Raw genomic sequence first — 18,326 nt, 5'->3', positions numbered from 1 at the left:
CATGTGGCTTACCTGGACACCTCCTGGAGTTTGGATATGTGGAGAACAAATTACTATTTCCTTCCACTCCCAATAGCTTCTCTTTAAGGTTTCTTATAAGTCTCTTATTAGTCGACTATCAAACTAAAGGGCTTTATGATTTTGATAAATTGTATTTTGAGGCGTCAGTAATTTCTGAGTTTGCAGAAGATGTTTAAAGTAGTCCACCTCAAGTGAAGCGTCTGTCCTGAGAGTTTGTTTGTCTTCCACCTCGAGGTCTGCTCAGTTTCCACCAGGTGGCGCTTCACCCAGCACGTCTGGGCAGCGACAGCCCAAAACTTCATTCACAACGTGGTGGAAAACAGCTCTGGACTCCAGTCCTGCAGCCCTGGGTGCAGGCCGAGGGGCCTGAGGGCGTCCCTTTCCACCTCCCGAGCTTGAGGTGCCTCATCTACCCAGAGGGCTTGGGGGGCTGTGCAAGCCATCCCTCTGGGTGGCCACATGGCTATTTTCACAGAGAAAATTCCTACCTGGGGTTAATACTTGAAACACTACAACACATCTCCAAACATGAGCCCAAGTCGTGGGGCGGGGGGGGTGGCAGGCGGTGCACCCCAGCTCCTGCTGCCGGCCTCACCTGTCAGGTGGTAGTGCTCCTCGCTGTCGTGGTCCGTCAGGGACACGAGCTCCCGCAGCAGCAGAGGGTACTTGAGCACCCTCTGCACGGGCTTGATGAGGTACGACTCCAGCGTGGAGGAGTGCTGCTTGGTGGGGTTCCGGGCGTCCAGGAAGGCCCTGAAGGCTTTATCAGTTTTCGCTACAAGTAAATGGAAACAGATCCTCAGAGAAGCACAGCGGGAAGACTTCCATCCTCCTTGACTTAGCCTTCCAGGGAGTTCTCGATCACCCATTTCTTTTATCGTTTAATAAGAAACCAAACACATCACTAGATCAAGCACCCAGATACCCACGGGGATCTAGCATCACAGCTCCATGACACATCTTGTGAGCAAGGGGAGGTAAGGAACGCTGGGAATAAATGCACACCTCAAAGAGGAATGCTGCCCTGTGCCCTGGCGTCCAAGGTGGGGTGGTCGAGAGACTTACCAGCCGCCTAGAGAGGGTTTCGGGCAATTCAGAAAGGCACGAAACAATGCTTTCCTGACCCTACACGATACTCCGTGAAAGATTCAGTTTGCAAAATAAACCAGTTTTCTCTCCTGGCTAGTGCCAGGTGTCTGGACCCACTCTGGCAGTGTCTGCTGCCTCTGTTCGGTGTCTGAGGGCCGTGACGATTGCCCACAGGATTCCAGGTGCTTTTAGTTCTGACAATGCTGGACACACAAGTGCCACTTTGGGTTCCGCTGGCTGGCCCTGCTGGGAATGCAGATCTGAACAAAGATAGCCCTTGCTAGAGGTTCTATTACAAGAGCAAAATCTACAACTTCCAGCACACCCAGTTTTGAACATTGATTTTAATTATCATTTTGAATGTGATCAGTATGATCAAGGGGCTGGTGGGAGCCTTCATTTTTATGACAAAGGAGGAGCTGAGCAAACAACTGATATGCTTTTATTTTACTACATACTGCCAAGAAGAAAGTATTCCTGACAGGAAATGCCAGTAGAGTCAGACCATTGTTTAAAGCAGGGGTTCTTAACCCTTTTGGTTCCACGGACCCCTTGGCCAGTCAGGTGAAAACCACGGACCCCTTCTCAGAATGTAGCGGCAGATAGTTTTATGACACTCAACATGGGCATGTCCTTAAATTAAATTTTGTGGTTTTTCAAAATTATGCTTTACAACTTCCCCAAACTTTTATACCTGATAACACAGTTCAACACCTGTTCAAACAGTTATTTTCAGCAAACATTTAGAAATTCGAGTTTTCCTACCGTATCATAAAACCTTACCCACCATCCTTACCAACCTTTTTGCAGTTATCCACTCCACTCAGAACACACTACATAAAAATCATACCAAGTCCACACTATACTATGTATTATTTAATAAATACATCACACCCACATTAACACATCCTCACAATAGTGATTTTTTAAATTTTCAGTTCAAGCGCATAGACCCCTGAAATCTGTGGACCCCTGATTAAAAACCCCTGTGGTTCAAAGCAACCAGAGAAAAAGGATTTGGAGTGGTTATTCAGAAGCTAAAGGTCTTGATAATTTGAAGTACTCCATGTCTCAAGAGTCCCTTTTTCAAGCCTGAACCTTTTCTTCTGGAACACTGTGACTACCTGGTTTAAACTAGATAGCAAAGTTGCATCGGTGAAAATGATTAAATACTACCAATGTCAGGATAAGCCTCTCCAGACCCTCATCAGCACTGAAGAAACCATGCGTTAAGGGAAAACAACAGAGAGCCCCTGGGTTGTTTTTGGCAGTGTTGTAAGAACCAGCTGATGGCGGAGAATGGCTCCCTTTTACCAGGCGACTTGGAATTGACCCTGTAGAAGCAACTGAGAGTCCAAGTACAGAACCCGCCGCAGACAGCTGCCCTTGTGGAGCTCGGTTCCCCGGCTCCTGGAGAGGTGGCGGGCCCACTGGGAGGGCACCCTGCGGGCATCGTTAAGGGTGAGGAGGGCAGGAGGTCCTGGACAGTCATTAGCGACGGGCCAGTTAGAGCTCTGGCAGGTGTGTGTCTTCCAGGAACATTTGAAAGGAGGCCTGGTGACCTCTGAGGAGGCTTTAGATGAACCTCGATGGGAAGACACACTTTCATCGGATGCCTTCCCCTGGAGACACCCCAGAGGGCACAGACCCCGAAGGGCCTGTTTGTTGGATGTTCTCCAGGCAGATCGAATGCCTGTTGCTCATGACCTTGAGCTTAGTCTTGTTCCTAGACCACTGATTTTCTTCCTACTACTTGTCTCTGCTACCAGAAATGAGAATTCCAAAGAATGGGCTGAAAACTGCCTGCGACGGACATTTGAGAATTCTAAGGTGATACCCAAAGTGATCGTCTAGTGACCGAAAGAACCTCCAGTACCAGAGGCGCCTCCGCTGAGCGGCCCTGGTCTAGGTGTTAAGGATACATTGACCATACTTTAGAGGCAAGACCAGTGACGGGGTGTGGGCTGTGATCAGCGTGCCTTCCCCCAGTCCCGCCAAAGCAGCTGTAGTTTTAGTGAACACATGTGTGAGTGTGGTGTTGTGGTGGTTCAGTGGTGGTTTGTCTGCAGTGGCCCCTCAGGCTTAAGGAGAACATCAACAAGAAAGAGAAAACATGGCGTGCCTGCCTTCCTACCCCCAGCCAGGCTTGTGGTTGTAAGTTCTTAGATAAAGGAGTCTGGTAAGAAAAGAACCCACATTAATTTAACAGCAAAGTGACACAAAGGCAAAGCAAAGTCTATTGTTAGGCACACTTTTTTCTTGCTGCCAATAAGCTCAAATAAGCCAAAAACTTTCCTTTTATTAGCTGACACTTTCAAGGTCAAGAATGAAGCACAACCCATTAAAATTGCACTTCCCCTTGTTTGTTACATACACTAACTCTGTAAGAGTTTTTTAAAAAGCAGCTATAAAAGATAACAAGCAACTTACCTCGTTCAAGAACCTTCTGTACTTTAATATGATTTGCACAGAAGCCGCTGTACAGTTTAAAGTGGTCTGCGTAATAAAGAAAAGAGCCTCCGAGGGAAAACAGTAATTTCTGGAAGAGGAGAGAAAAAGTCAACTCAGACTTGGTGTGACCTAAGTCGCCGGCTGCGGCAGGCCATGTGACCATTTCATGGGGTCCCTGAAGGAACTGGAGCACTAATGCCACAGAGCAGCCACTGACTGCAGTAAGCCAGGCCTCCCCACTTCCACAGCTGGTGGAGAAGAGCCCTGGCATTCCCGCAGCTCTTCACCTTGACTATTTCATTAGCTATGTGAAAAGCATCTTTTTATAAAACACAAGCTTGGCAGCGGAGCCTATTGACATGGCATGCAATCAAAGGACAGGAAAGCAAGTTCTATACAAATCTGACAAGGTGGACATGGATGACCTGAGAAGTTTGTTACAACAGCCGGCTCTGCAAGGAAAAAGACCCGTCCTCCCCTGCAAGGACTGCTTGCCGGTCACTAACGTTCATGCTGGAGAGGGGGCTCCACGGCAGAGAAGCTCTACTCAAAACCACGAGATCCTACTTCACACCCACTAAGATGGCTGTTGTTAATAAAAGGGGGGTGGTACGTGGTGGTGAGATTGCAAGGAAACTGGAACCCTTGTACACGGCTGGTGGGAATGTCAAGTGCAGCTGCTGTGGAAAAGTTGGAGGGCTCCTCAGAAAGTTATCTCAATTCACCAGGTGACCAGGACTTCCAGTCCTCGGTGTATGCCCCAGAATCAAAAGCAGGAGCTCAGGTAGTTGGACCCAAGGTTCACAGCAGCATTGTTCACAAGCACCCAAAGGTGGAAGCAGCCCCGCTGACGGGTGACTGCATGGACCAAGGGTAGGATGACCACAGAGTGGTCCTGAAGGGATGGAGTTCTGATGGTGCTGCTGCAGGGTGAGCCCTGAGGACATCGTGCTCCGTGAGATAAGCCAACAGAAAAGGGCCAACAGTGTATGAGCCCACCTGTAGAAATAGTAATACCTAGAATCCACAAAAGCAGCCCTGCCCAGATGTTTGGTCACCAGAAGCCTTTAGGGGGAGAAGACAACGGAGCCTTCTGTTACCACCTGCCAGAGGAAATAATGCCATGAACTCACTGAATTTCTCATGTCAACAAGGGTCCAGGAATGCTTGTTCAAAGAAGTGTTTGCACGGCACGCCCCTTCTGTCTGCTTCAGGCCTAAGTCTAGAATACTTACTCTAAACTGAGAGGGGGTTTCAAGGAGGTTAAAGTCAGACGATGCTGAAATCCCGTCCTCCAGAGTCTCTAGAAACACCTTCTGGAACTCCAGCATCTCGGGTAAACTTCCAAAAAGCGACTCCATCTGTGTGAAGAGCAGGTTGTGAAGAGGCTACCAGCCACAAAGTTCTCAACACAGCGAACTCATCAGCAGGAAGGAGACAGCAGTCCCGTCAGGCTAACTCCCTAGGGGTCGAGCTGCTACCCTCTTCCAGCTCTGGTCCCTCCAAGTCTAGAGTGACTTTGTAGGTGGCCATAAAATCCCCAAAATTCAAACTGGGAAAAAAACGAAAGTTAGTAGAAAAGGACTACTTAAATGCTCTCATTAATATACAATACAGGGTGATATTGCATATATAAGACTTTTTGCAGAATATAAATACAAACAGAGAGAAGGAAAAAGAAGAAGAGCAGCTAACAACAGCAGGGGAAGCAGAGACTGAGAGGTGATGAGTTTTGTTTTTTTGTGTGTGTATTATTACTATTATTGGAGTAATGCAATGCTCTAAGAACAAAGTGATGAATTCACAAATATGTGAATATACCATTGATTGCATACTTTGCATGGATTTATGCTTTATTAATATGCACCAGTAAAATTGATTTGTAAAAAAAAAATGCTTTCATGCTTTTGCAATGAAAAAAACAACAATAAAAAATACACAGTACGAATACGTGGTGTTACTAATAGGGTGGTTTGCGGGTATCAGGCCACACGTAAGCTAGGGACAGTCGTCTTGAGTGGTATTTTGGTGACGTTCGTCATCAGTTGTAACAAATGCCCCCAACAACGCAGGCCTTGGTGGAGGCGATCTTGTGCTCTGCGTGGCGGTTCCGTAAACTCCCAGCTCCTCTGGGAGCACTTTTAACGGCAGTGAGGCTTGGATGTGTAGGGTTCCTATGTGGAATGATGGAAGGGTTTTGGTAGCATAGGTGATGGTCACACAACATGTGAATGTAATTAACAGGACTGAAAGGTATGTCGTATGTGTTCAAAGGGGCAATGTTAGGTTGTATATACGGCAATGGAATATAAACGTTTTTTTTAAATTCACGCTGCTGCTCTGCACAAGCAGTGAACCCTAAGTTGAACTGCAGTTAATATAGTACAAGTATAAAAACGTGCTCAAATGGTGCACATTGCAGGGGTGGGGTGGGGTTCCAAAGAAAGTGATTTCTTTTGTTGATGGGAGCACAACACTGTGAATGTAATTAACACCACTTACTCGTATTCTTAAAAGTGGTTAAAATGGGAAATTATACCTTGAATATATGTTACCACAAAAAAATTAAGAAACAAACATAGAACCATATAACAGTGTGAACTCTAATGAAAACTATGGATTTTAGTTAATAATAACATTATTATTGGCCCATCACTTGTAACAAAAGTACCACCCTAGTGCAAAATGTTAACAATGGGGAAAAATGTGGGTGGGGCGGTATATGGGATCTCTACTTTCTGCATGATTTTTCTATAAACCTACAAATGCTCCAAAACATAAGTAATTCCAAATGATTTTTGTCACTTCTCCCTCTCCTAAAGGAAGGGCAGGGCTGGCCTTGTGTGCCTGTAAGTTCTTGCCATCCTAGCCACACAAAATGACCCTGGGAGCTGTCCCCAAGCGTGGGACTGGCTGGGGGCCCTGAGTCTGGCACGTTCTCTGGGCCCGATCCGTACAAGCCCCGAGGTCAGCTTGCAGGAGGAAGCGCGGCCGGTGGGGGGAGCGGCAGTCGTGTACCTCGTCTTGAGTGAGGAAGGTCTCGTTCTGCAGCGGCTCCAGGTAGAGCTCGAAGAGGCAGCTCAGGTCCTGGAAGGGCAAGGAGGGCGCCTTCAACACGCCGGCCGCAGCCATGCCCACCACCCTGGGCGCAGCACCGGGGGTCCCACCGCAACGCCTGGGTCTTGAGACCGCTCCTGACCCTCAGCGTGGCGGTCATCGCACAGCCCGGCGTGCTCAGGCGGCCACCACCGCCAGAGGCCACGTTTCTCCTTAGGCCTCGGCCACCTGCTCTGCTTGACCCACTTGTTCCCAGGCCAGCCCGGGCAGCTCCGCAACTCGGCGCATGAAGCCAGGGCGGCCTTGCCCTCTCCCCGTATTCAAAGGCAAGGAAGGTTTCCCAGAGCCCGGCAGTTCCTGGGTTGGAAACTGAGGCCTTGGCTGGGTCCCTGGTAAACCAGACAGTGCAGAAAAGTGGGAGCGGCCTGCATGTAGAGACTCTCTTAAATCTGATAACGTGAAGCCACGCTCAGGTTATAATGTAGTGATAGGAGAGAACTCTTGTGCTGGGTTCATTCATTCTGAGGAATCTGGAGGCCTGACGCACTAGAAGTAGCTAGCTACGAAGCCACCCAGTTTGACTCCCTCCCCCACCTTACAAGGAGAAACCCAAGCCCCAGAGAGGAGGGGCTCTGCAGCACCTGCAGCTCCCATGGGCCCAGCCAGGAGCTGGACTCCAGCTGGCAGCACAGAGCCGGGGGCGCAGGCTCCGAGAGCACGTAGAAGGCCCCCATGCCGCCGGGGGGCACAGCCGCCCCCCACCCCACTCCCCACTAGGGTCACGTGTGCTTGACCTTGCCCAGCTTTCACCCTGCCCCTCGGCTGCTGCCGCAGAGCAGAGGGCTGTGACTTTCCGAGTCTCATCTGTAAGGACACACAAGAGCTGGGGGCTTCCAGGGGCATGCGGGGATCCAGTGAGACAAAAGAGCCACCACCAGGAGAATTCCACGGCAGATGGCAGCCACCAAAAGAATTTAAAAAACTAAAAGTGGCGTGCGCGGGTCTCCGTGGGCCCCAGGTGCTGGCTATCTGGTCAGCGGCAGAGGTGGGTGGGCCACTGGTTCCTGGGAAGGCCAAGGCCGCTCACAGCCAGGGCAAGTCCAAGGAAACAGCGCATGACACACCCCCCCCCACTCTCACCACGGCGCCACGTGGCGCTGGCCGGGGGGCTAGCAGTGAGGGACAACCACCCCCTGTGCAGGACACAAATCCGGGGACTTGGCGTCCACTTCCTGGCGGGAGCCTCGTCCTCCAGGTGGCGGGAGGGCTCTGAGGCCGCAGACTGCCCCAGCTCAGATCCACGTGGAGAAGGCTCGTGGTGGCTGCACAGAAATCCAACCCCAGCTCCCCGGCTTCCACGTCTCCTCCGCACGGTCAATGCCAACACGACGTAGTGGACAATGAAATGAAACCGCATCCGCTGCAGCTATCACTTCTCCCCCGCGGGGCCAGAAGAAGGGCTTTGGCCAGCTCTCCGGGGCTACCCGTGAATGAGGCCCTTGGGAAAACTAGAGTGACCTTAGCGAGAGGGCACACTGGCCTTCTGGGAGAAGCAGACACGCAGGGGGCCTGCCCAGCCGCCTGGGAGGCCCTGGAGAGCCAGGCCACCGGCCACTCTGACCCCGGGGGACAGTGGAGGGGGGTGGCCGAGCTCACACCGCCACTGGAGGCCAAGCCGCGCCCTGCCAGCTGCTCCCCACCATCCCCGAGGGACTCCGCTTCAAACCAAGAGCTCCGGCTTCCCGGGCTCCTGCGGGCCCCGTAAAATTGCTCCCACGCCATCAACCGGGGGCCTGCGGCGAATGGCCAAGTCCTCTGGGTCCTCGCCCGAGTCAGCGACCCCCTCCCACTAAAGGCGTGGTGGGCGGGCGCCAGGGCTCGCGAGGGGCCCATGGACGGCTCCCTGGGTCGCAGCCATCAGGCACAGGCGCCCGAGCTCCTCATCACCAAGAAGCTCCAGGCCCTTCCCCAGCCTGCAAGGACACCCAGAACCTGTTTCCATAGCAAGAGCTGCCTTGGAAACGGAGCCGGGAGAGGAGCTCGTCTCCCCCATACCCTGTGCGCCCTCCGCCCCCCTTCCTTCTCCCCTGGAACCCGCTCCTCCCCATGTGGCGCGAGCAGTGGGCAGGCAGGGGCCACCGACCCGCCACCGGCCAGCGGCCAGGGGAGGAGAGAGCAGGAAAGGGGGCCCGCCACTCCGTCACCTTCACATAGGACTTCTCCGTGTCCACCAGCTCCTGGATGACCTTGCGGAGCCGGTCTGCGTCCGAGAGGTGGCGGGCCGAGGGCCGAGGGGCCAGCTCCCCGCTCTCGCCCGGCCCCTCCATGCCACCGGTCCGGGCGTCGTGGAAACCCCTGCACAGGGCGGCCAGCTGCTCGGCGCTCTGCGGGGAGACGAGAGAGGAAAGCGGTGCAGGGCGCCCTCCGTCCCCAGTGGCTGCCCACCAGGGCCGCGGGCGCCCGGCCTCTCCTTCAGGAGCCCACCAGCACGCACGCCCGGCGTCCTTCCCCTGGCACACGCTGGCTCGTGTGTGAGAGCCGGTCAGGAAGACATGCCTGTATTCAGTGTCCGCCCGTGGTGACTTTCGTTGTCACAAGGTGCGAGTGACGGGCTTCCCAGCACCAAAATGGCGGGACTCGAGGTGTCAGGGGACCCCTTGGCTGGCCAGCAGTGGCCGCGCTAAAATCAAGCGCGCCTGGCTTTCAGAAGAGCCCAGGAGGAGACGGCCTCGTTCCTTCCCCTTTGTCCCCTCCATGGCTGGCTTCAGGCAGTAATTAAGTCTCCCATTCAGAACCAGCCCTGGGGGAAGTGGATGTGGCTCAAGCAACTAAGCTCCCGCCTACCACACGGGAGGCCCCAGGTTTGGTTCCCAGTACCTCCTGGAGAAGACAAGCAAGATAGCAAGCAGGTGTGGCGAGCTGACACAACAAGGAGACACAGAGGAAACATGAGACACAACAAAGCAGGGAGTGGATGTGGCTCAAGCAACTGAGCGTCTCCCTCCCACATGGGAGGTCCCAGGTTAGGTTCCCGGTGCCTCCTAAAGAGAAAACGAGCAGACACAAGAGCACACAGCAGATGGACACAGTAGACAGCGAGCACAAATGACAGGGGGGTGGGGGAGATAAATAAATAAAGTAAATCTTGGAAAAAAAAAGAACCAGCCTGGGAGGCTGAGGGGCAGGGTGGACAACAGCGGTTCCAGGCTGGTCTTGCCACAGCGGCCCGGGGGCTCGCCGTCCCGTGCCAGGCGCAGCTTCCTAAGGGAAGCTGTTCTGCCGGCCACCACGCTCGGAACGGGAGCGGAGGCGGACCTGCACGAGAATGGGAAGGCCCTGCCCGAGAGGGTGGAGAGCGGGGCCGAGCGCGAGGACAGGGACTGCGGCTCACAGGGACAGGCCAGGGCTGGGGCGAGGGTGAGCTTGGCCACGAACAACAACGCAGCTCGGCCCCACGGCCGAGCGCTACCCAAACATCCCAGCGCCCGGCACGGGGCCTGGCCAGGGGGCCGATGCCCCCCATCGCGGGGGACCGCTTTCCACTAAAACACGCCTTTCTCCAGCTTAAATGCCCTCCGCCTGACGCACCTCCCTCTGGGGTCCTTCTTCTGTATCTTAAGATGGAAATCTTGGTGCAAAAGTTAGCTCCACCACGGAAGAGACACCCAAGCCTCCACCTCCGCACGCAGAATATAAAATAATTCACTTCTGGGAAGCAGCCGCGGCTCAATCAGTCGCGCTCCCGTCTGCCACATGGGAGGCCCTGAGTTCATGTCCTGGGGCCTCCTGGTGAAGGCAAAGCTGGCCTGGGCCCGCGGAGAGCTGACGATCCATGTGCCATGGAGAGCTGACGCACCAAGATGACGCAACAAAGAGAGACAAGCAAACACAGAAGAACACACAGTGAATGGACACAGAAGTGACAGCAAAGAATGGAACAAGCAGCAAGGGGGGTAATAAATAAGTAAATAAATAAATCTTGGGAAGCAGATTTGGCCCAACTGATAGAGCGTCTGCCTACCATATGGGAAGTCCAGGGTTCAAACCCCGGGCCTCCTGACCCGTGTGGACCTGGCCCACGCGCAGTGCTGATGTGTGCCAAGGAGTGCTGTGCCACGCAGGGGTGTCCCCCACATAGGGGAGCCCCACGCACAAGAAGTGCACCCCACAAGGAGAGCCGCCCAGCGCGAAAGAAAGTGCAGCCTGCCCAGGAGTGGAGCCGCACACATGGAGAGCTGACACAGCAAGAGGACGCCACAAAAAGAGACACAGATTCCCAGTGCCTCTGACACAGAAGAACGCACAGCAAATGGACACAGAGAGCAGACAACTGAGGGGGGGAGAGAAGTAAATTTTTAAAATAAGTCTTTGAAAGATAATACTAATAATTCACTTCCAGGACAGCGCAGAGCACACGGATGTACTAACGAGCCCCCTTGGATTTAAACGTCTACCACTGGGGTTCAACTGAACACAAGCTCCTTTCGGGCAATGCCCGCGACAAGGGACCTTCGTTTCTGGGGAAGCTTCCGGAGGATAAGAAACCAGCTGCGGAGCTTCAGGTCAGACGGGACCCAGGAGAATGCCACGGGGTTCGCCCACGGCCCCGTTCCCAGGCGCCGCTGGAGAACCACAGCCCCTCGCGGGGCCCGGGCAGGGCAGGGCGAGGCGGGCAGGCCGGCGCGCCCCCTCTCTCCCACGACATCCCGATGGTGCCCCCGCAGGTGCAAGCACTGCGCGTTCCGGCCTCCCCTCGTCAGCAGGCCTCGGCACGGCCCACACACCTGTTTCGTGCGGGGACAGCAGCGGGTCGAGTCACGCACCCCAACAAGCACAAGTTCTTCCGCTGGGTCCGCATTCCCGCAGGTGCAAACCCTGCAGGCAGGACCCTGAAGAGGCCTGAAGGGTGGGGGGGACCCCGAACCGGGGCTTGCGGCGAAAAGGCCACAGGAGAGGGGGGCCAGGGCCACGGGCCACAGAACCCCAAGGGCGCCCGACCGCCACCGAGCCCGGGGCGAAGCCAGGCTGCCGACGCCTTGATCTTGGACTTCCAGCCTCAAAAGCACGAGCCGCTGAAGCCCTGCTGCTCCAGTCGCCCCCCTGCGCGGTGCCAGGTCGGAGCGTTACAAAATCTCCACGCCCGGGCAAAGAGAATCTCAGCCTCCGGGGCCCCGGCCGGGGGTATTTCTGAAAAGCCGCCCAGTTGCTGCCAACCTGGGCCCGTGTGAGAAAGCCTCAGCCTGGCTTCTACACTGCAACGTCTACACTGCAAGATGGTCACACAGCAGGCGTGCAGGCCGAGCTCACCCCGTGGCGCTGGCACCCCCGGTGCGACCCTCTTAACTGCGCTAAACAGCACGAGGCGGTGACAGTCAGGCTCCAGAGCTCGCTTATCTGAACCCACTGCGAGCCCTGACGATCTAACCCTGCGATCCTGAAAAATACCAGCTCCCAGTGCTGCAGACGCTATATTAAGCTCGCATATACCGTAAAAAACAAGCTCTGACAACACGCACCATAAGTTAAGTGGCAGCTGGTGAGACTGCAGCTTTGCCTTACTGGGACGTCGAAAATCACACCTAGCAATCCAGCGTTCAAATAAGGAGCTTTCAAAAATAAAGTATCCTGCCGTTTGAGAGCATCCAGAATTCACTGCAAGGACACTTCTGGAAGGAACGGCTTCCCCATGGCAAATGTCGGCTGAGATGCGCAGGAGGGCACACGTGCTTTCTAAGGGGCCACAACTCAACACTCCTCTGCCGCGCGGCTCTCCCACCCCCGAGCGAGCGCACCTTGGAGGTGGGTGCCAGGGCTGCTCTGACCGGAGGCAGCCTGGCCCCGGCAGTGTTGGCATAAGGGCCCCGCTCAGGTCGTTTCTGAAGGCGTCACCGTTTCGGCTTGGGGACAGCGGGATGGCATTCTGGAACAAGGCAGGCCAGGTCACCTCTCCGAGAAGGCAGGAGGCACGGCCGTGGCACCTGCTGGGTACGAAGCATAAGAACGCGGCAAGCAGGTGGCACCCGGCGAGGCAGCTCGGGGCAGCAAGGAGGCGCCTCTGCGCCAGCAGGAGGGAGCAGAGCAGCCTGGCGCGGCCTTCTGCTCCGTTTCCCTATTTACCGGGAGTCTGGTCGGAGTTCAGGAATAAATAAGACGTGCACTCTCTCTGCCAAGGACGCCTCGGGGGGCAGGGCCACTGGGCAGCACTCGCACGGAAAATACTGCCCGCGTTGACACTGCTCCCAGGAAACTCACCCAGAACGGCCCATTCTATCTCGCACGCCCTGCCCGTTCCAGGTACTGATGTCTTTTTCCCGAGTGTGACCCAGAAAGAAAGAGGAGGCTTATTTCTGATGTACGTACAGTTAAATCTAGTCATCAGGGAAGACATCGGTGGGTCAGAATTTGTCTTTGACTTCTGAATGCAGAAACCCATTTTCCTGGGTCAGAAACAGGCGGTTAAGGTAGATCCCATAGAGCAAGCATCTACAAATTACAGCTTGTGGGCCAAATGCAGCCTGCTGCCTGTTTTATAAATAAAGTTTTATTAGAACCTGGCCATGTGCGCTCCCTTACCCATTCCCTGTGGCTGCGGTCACACCACAGCACAGGTGTAAGCTGTTGAGAGAGGCCACTCCGTGGGCCGCAATGCTAAACAGTGTTTGTCTAGCCCTCCGCAGGCAGTTTCCTGGTCCCTGATAAACACACCATTTCTAGTCAAGAGTTATTTCTGATTTCATTCTTGGCAATGTGCAATCTATCGTTGAGCAGTTTTTGCAGGAAAGGTGTTTAAGTGTTATCTATTCTGAGAATTCACTGAATTGTGGGTTATTTATATATATATATAAAATATATAAATGGTTGAACATCAAAGCACTAAAATCCTTCTCTTTGTCCCTTTATTTGAAAAGTGCCAGGAACACCCATTGTTGTCACATTTTTGACAGAGCAGAGCTCTGGCACATCTTTATCAGCCGCCAGTTCCCCGGCAGGTAAGGTCTGTAATATAAATAGAAGAGGATGATGAAGTCGACGCCTGAGCGGGAAAGACGCCGCACACTTTGGCTTCCAGTGGCGGCCCGGTCCACCTTGCTTAGGACAGCCCTGCCCCGCTCTCCAAGCGCAGGCTGCCCCCAGCTGAGCTGTCGCCTCCTCCTGACTCCCTACGAAATCAGTTTTCTTTCTGTCTGTAGTCCCCTTTGGTTACTGTCCCTAGAAAAATGAAGAGCAGAGCAGCCTCGGGTTCTGGGGGCAGACCAAGCACCTGCTGCGAGCGAGCCATCCCCTGCCTCTCCTGCAGGTTCCCGGGGCCACCTGCTGGGCTCCTCGGTCACCTTCTGGACTGTCCTAGACAGGAGCCTTGGGACTGGGCCGTCGTCTCCAGGGACACGAGCCTCTCCTGGGGATGGGGCGGGCGTCAGGGCTCCTTGGTGGCCAAGACGCTCTCGGTCCCCTGCTGGTCAGTGCTTGTAACTAATGGGCCCCACCGCTGCCCAAGGAGCCTGTTAGTAGAAGCATCAGCCACCTACTATCACCACTCAATAATTTCATCTTAGGAAACATTTTCCTAGGAGCCCACGAGACAAAGACTGCACCTTCCCGCTACTCGTACTCCTGCCGAAACCTGCCGCTTTGCCCTGCCAGGCCTCCCCCGCCACCGAGGAGGGGACAGGGGGCAGCACAGGAAGCAGAAGGCAGCCAGGATGAGACGCCTGCTTGCAAAGAAGCTCTTGCCCCTTTGAGGTGGGCTTTTTCATTATCTGGGCTCTACAAAAACAAAATCCTGCAAGGAAGGGGCTCTAATGGGAAAGCCAACACTGTAAAGGTATACCCAGATCAGACAAGTTGAAGTGGTTAGAAACCTTCTCTAGGAATTACTGCCAAAATTACAGATTCAGCACAAAGAGAGCTCTTTCCAGCAGCACCCACAGCGAGACGCGCAGCTGGTGGTGCCCTGGAAATCCCGAAGGAGCCGCCGGCCACCCTGGGGGGACAGCCTTTCTGTTCAGGGGATTTTCTGGTATCCCTGTCCTCAGGTGTGCCCCCAAATACAATTTTAAATAGTTACTTTTAAACAAGACCAACATCTATTTTTTGTATTCTTATTTTAATTTTAACTTATACGCTTAGATCATGGCAGAGGTTTAAGGAATAAAATACTTCAATTTTCAGTGTTGCTGATGTTTTAAACTACAGCGTCCTACATAAATATTAGCTTTGCACTATTTTCTTTTTTTTTTTTAGGAGGTACGGAGATGGAACCCAGGACCTCATACGTGGGAAGCAGGTGCTCAACCACTCCCTCCTTTTGTTTTATGATGGCATATTTTAAAACATGCCTTTATTTTTTTAAAAAATATTTTTTAAAAATATTTATATGTATGATCCACGTATGGCACAAAGTTATACTTCTCATTATCAATAAAATAAAGCTAATTATTACCCAGATGCAAATATTAGCTATTAATACCTGGTATTCTAGTACTGAGGAACTTTTCTTCCAGAGATTTCACATGATTTGACAATAGCAACCACTGAAAATTTCATAATAGCTGACACAAAAGTCCAACCAAACAGCAACAACAAAAGAACCACATGGAAGTCTTAAATTAAGCTAAAGAACCAAAAAGTTGCATCCAGCTCTCTAACATCAGGCCCTGCAATTGGACAAATGGAGTTATTCTGCCTGTAGCTCAATTTCAGGAATAAACATGCACATCATATTCCACATATTTCTGGTATTTACACATAGAGTGGTTTTCCTTCCCTCCTCCCTTTTTCCTTCAACGATCACAAGGGCTGTCTCCTCACCAGGCCGTGCGGCGCGGTGGAAAGAACCAGCTGGAGAAGCAAGGTTGACACCGGGTCTCGTCCCTGAGCATGCTGGGTGGCTTCTCTGAGTCTTAAGCTTCCTCATCCTAAAACAAGACTGGCACTCTATTCGACAGCCCTGCTGTGGGATAGGTGGGTGTAAATGAGAGAACGTGCCTAAAACCCACACGACCACCACGCGCCTGTGCTATCAGCATCTGCTCGGCGCCCCTTGGAGAATCCATGTCCCACGAGTGGCTCTTACTTATGTCAGGATATGTGGATTCAGAGCAATGGAGCAGTTTCTCTAAAGCCCACTCGTCAGAGCAGAAGGCACCAGAATTCCTGGTCTAACTGTCTTCACACCATGGCGGTCCCTGATACAGCAGATTGAGAGAGAAACATCTACTCCTTTTTCCAAACAGTATGGCAAGGCATGGAATCCTTCTAGTCCATTCTCTTCTATCTTTCTCATATATTCCAACCCTCACAACGCATGCTACGAATATGCTCTTTGGTGTAGCCTTGGCCATGGGCACGTATGGAGTCAACCCGACACCCAGACACGGAGATACACAACAAACGTCCAGCCTGCTGGCCACTGCTCTGCTAGAGTCTTCTCCAGATGCACCAAGCCATGGTTCTGATTGGGAGAATCAAGGGGACCCGCTTCCCTGCCTGAATCTGTCGCAGCCAAACAGTGAATTTTGGGAAGACTTTCTCAAGCATGTGAACGCTACGACGTACAATCTTTTGCATCACTTAGAGGTGGAGCCATCCCCCATGGCACATCAACGTGGCCACCCTGATGGACAGGCATTTGCCAAGACCCCAGCGGAGTTTCAGGAGGAGGGGCGGCAGGCGCTGGCAGAAGCGAGCAGCCGACCGTCCTCCTCGTTGTGACAGCTTTAGGAGCCATGGCTCCCCGGCCTTCTACTGACTGCTGTCCCTTTAGGTTTCAGGGATCGAGACGGCCGCCCCGGCTCTCAGGACGAACGCCGTGGGTACCGACAGAGGGTCCATGCGCCGTGATTTGCCTGAAACCAGCCTTACAAAGGGCGGGGTTTTCAGTCCCCATATTTGGCTAGAAATAGTGCCTAGGCATCTCGTTTCCAAAGGAAGTTACAGCTTTGGGGAAAAAAGTCCTACGAACGTCACACATCCAATTACATGGGAACATCCTGGCATCCTGCATCCTGCATCAGGCACAGGCATGGCCAGGGACTCTCTGCCTGAGGTGAGACAGACACAACCTGCTCATCCCTGTACCCAGGTGTAGTTTTTTATTTTCAGTTTTTGCTGGGTTCCAGCAATGTCACAGTCAACACTATTTCCCCGGCTCTGTCTCGGACTGTAGCCCACTGATGGATTCCTAAATGGACTCAGGTCTGAGGACAATCGGAACCTCACGTCTGCCCCCAACATCTTCATCTGAGACTTGACAACCGACCCACCTCTAAAAGCTCACACTGACTCAACCACAGGAATGAAGGAAAGAGAATTAAAATGAGAGCCATTATTGTCAGTAAGCGGTCTGCCTACGTTCTTCGAGCCCTGGAAAAACACAAATCCACACACTCAGTCAACACGAGTCTCCGTGGTGGTGAGACGTGACCGGACAGCTCAGAAAAGGGGGCAGGGACAGCCCAAGAGCTCAGGGGCGGAACGCGTGCCTCAGACACAGGAAAATGTTTCTGAGTCTCACCTGGGAGTACGGGTTTGACGACGGGTCTCCTAACCGTGGTAACTCGTCCGTGGAACCATCGTGGTTAAGACTGGGGCCTGGAACAGCCAAGCAGGGGCCATGCCCAGGGCCGGCCCTCCTCTGAGTAGCCTATACCTTGTGACCAAACGAGCCATGAAGGGAACGGCTTCTCAAGGTCTCTGAGGCCAGCTCTCGGCCGCTTGGAAGGCAGGGAGACGCAGGACGTGCCGAGGTCTGCAGTGTGTGGCTTCTAAACGGTTAGTGATGAAACCCCAGCCTGTGCAGGTGCCAACCCCGAGCCAAGCAACTGCACATGACAGCTTCCTCATCAGCCCTCTCTTTTCTGAAAACACATGAGCACTTGGGAGGGGGCAGAGAAGTAGAGTGCAAGGTAAGGGGGGATCACTGAGAGGAGGTGCAGGGGGACTAACGAGGAGGTGGCAAGAGAATAAAAGGGAGAAAAGACAGAATGGGGGGGGCATTGAAAACACCTTCACTCTTTTCTCCCATGTTGGTGACAAACCCGTTTTGTGTGTCCTTGTTCCTCATTATAAGCTCAAGAACAGGAGACTGATCTAGACAATGAATAATCCAACCTTGATTCTCAGCAAGGAAAAGCTGGTATTCAAGATGGTGAAAATACCATCATCTTTGCAGTTTTTCCATGACCCCTCCTCTCCCTTCTGCCCAGGGAGTGACGCAAATTAGACGCATAGCCGAGACTATAAAGGAAATTGCAAGATGACTCAAACAAGTTCTGAGAACTTCTTTTTAAAAAGTAAAAGCAGCTCCACTGTGGGGCTTGGACATTATTAAAAGGTGAGAATCTGCAATGAGTAATTAAAGTTGTAAGAAAAATACCACCTTTTTTATTCCCCAAAAAATCAAAGTTTTCACATCACTGCAAGTGCTTCGTATATCAGAACCATCAGCATGATTATTTCAGACCTCTTGACGATGGCTCAGGCCTGGGAATGCCTTTGCAAAGCAGATTTTAAGGAAGAAGTAGCAGTGCGGGACCCCCTCCCCGCAGCCCCGATTCTTGGTAACTCTTACAGATAAGATTCTAAGATCCATGGCACCCAAAGAAGGGCTAGCCAAAATTAGACTGTAATTGTGGCTGTTGGTTCTTCAAAGTAAAAGGAAGGGAGTGAGCAGCCACAAGACCTTCTTTAACTTGCCGGGGTGCCTGGGG

The 18,326-nt window shown here is 52.9% G+C and overlaps 1 protein-coding gene across 2 annotated transcripts in view; it reads right to left on the bottom strand.

The window, feature by feature from the left end:
• TIAM2 (TIAM Rac1 associated GEF 2) overlaps positions 1-18,326 on the bottom strand; it is a 165,111-nt gene that overhangs the window by 7,358 nt on the left and 139,427 nt on the right. For both annotated transcript variants that reach the window (XM_058289731.2, XM_058289730.1), the window contains exons 15-19: positions 8,823-9,002; positions 6,580-6,648; positions 4,797-4,922; positions 3,541-3,649; positions 617-796 (exon numbers count right to left, since the gene is read on the bottom strand). In XM_058289731.2, coding sequence (XP_058145714.1) covers positions 617-796; positions 3,541-3,649; positions 4,797-4,922; positions 6,580-6,648; positions 8,823-9,002 — 664 coding nt within the window. The remainder of the gene's footprint in view (positions 1-616; positions 797-3,540; positions 3,650-4,796; positions 4,923-6,579; positions 6,649-8,822; positions 9,003-18,326) is intronic.

This window comes from Dasypus novemcinctus, chromosome 28 (assembly GCF_030445035.2).
Source record: "Dasypus novemcinctus isolate mDasNov1 chromosome 28, mDasNov1.1.hap2, whole genome shotgun sequence".
Lineage (NCBI taxonomy): Eukaryota > Metazoa > Chordata > Mammalia > Cingulata > Dasypodidae > Dasypus > Dasypus novemcinctus.
The sequence above is the reverse complement of the archived record's forward strand: the minus strand, read 5'-3'. Positions and strand labels throughout refer to the sequence as shown.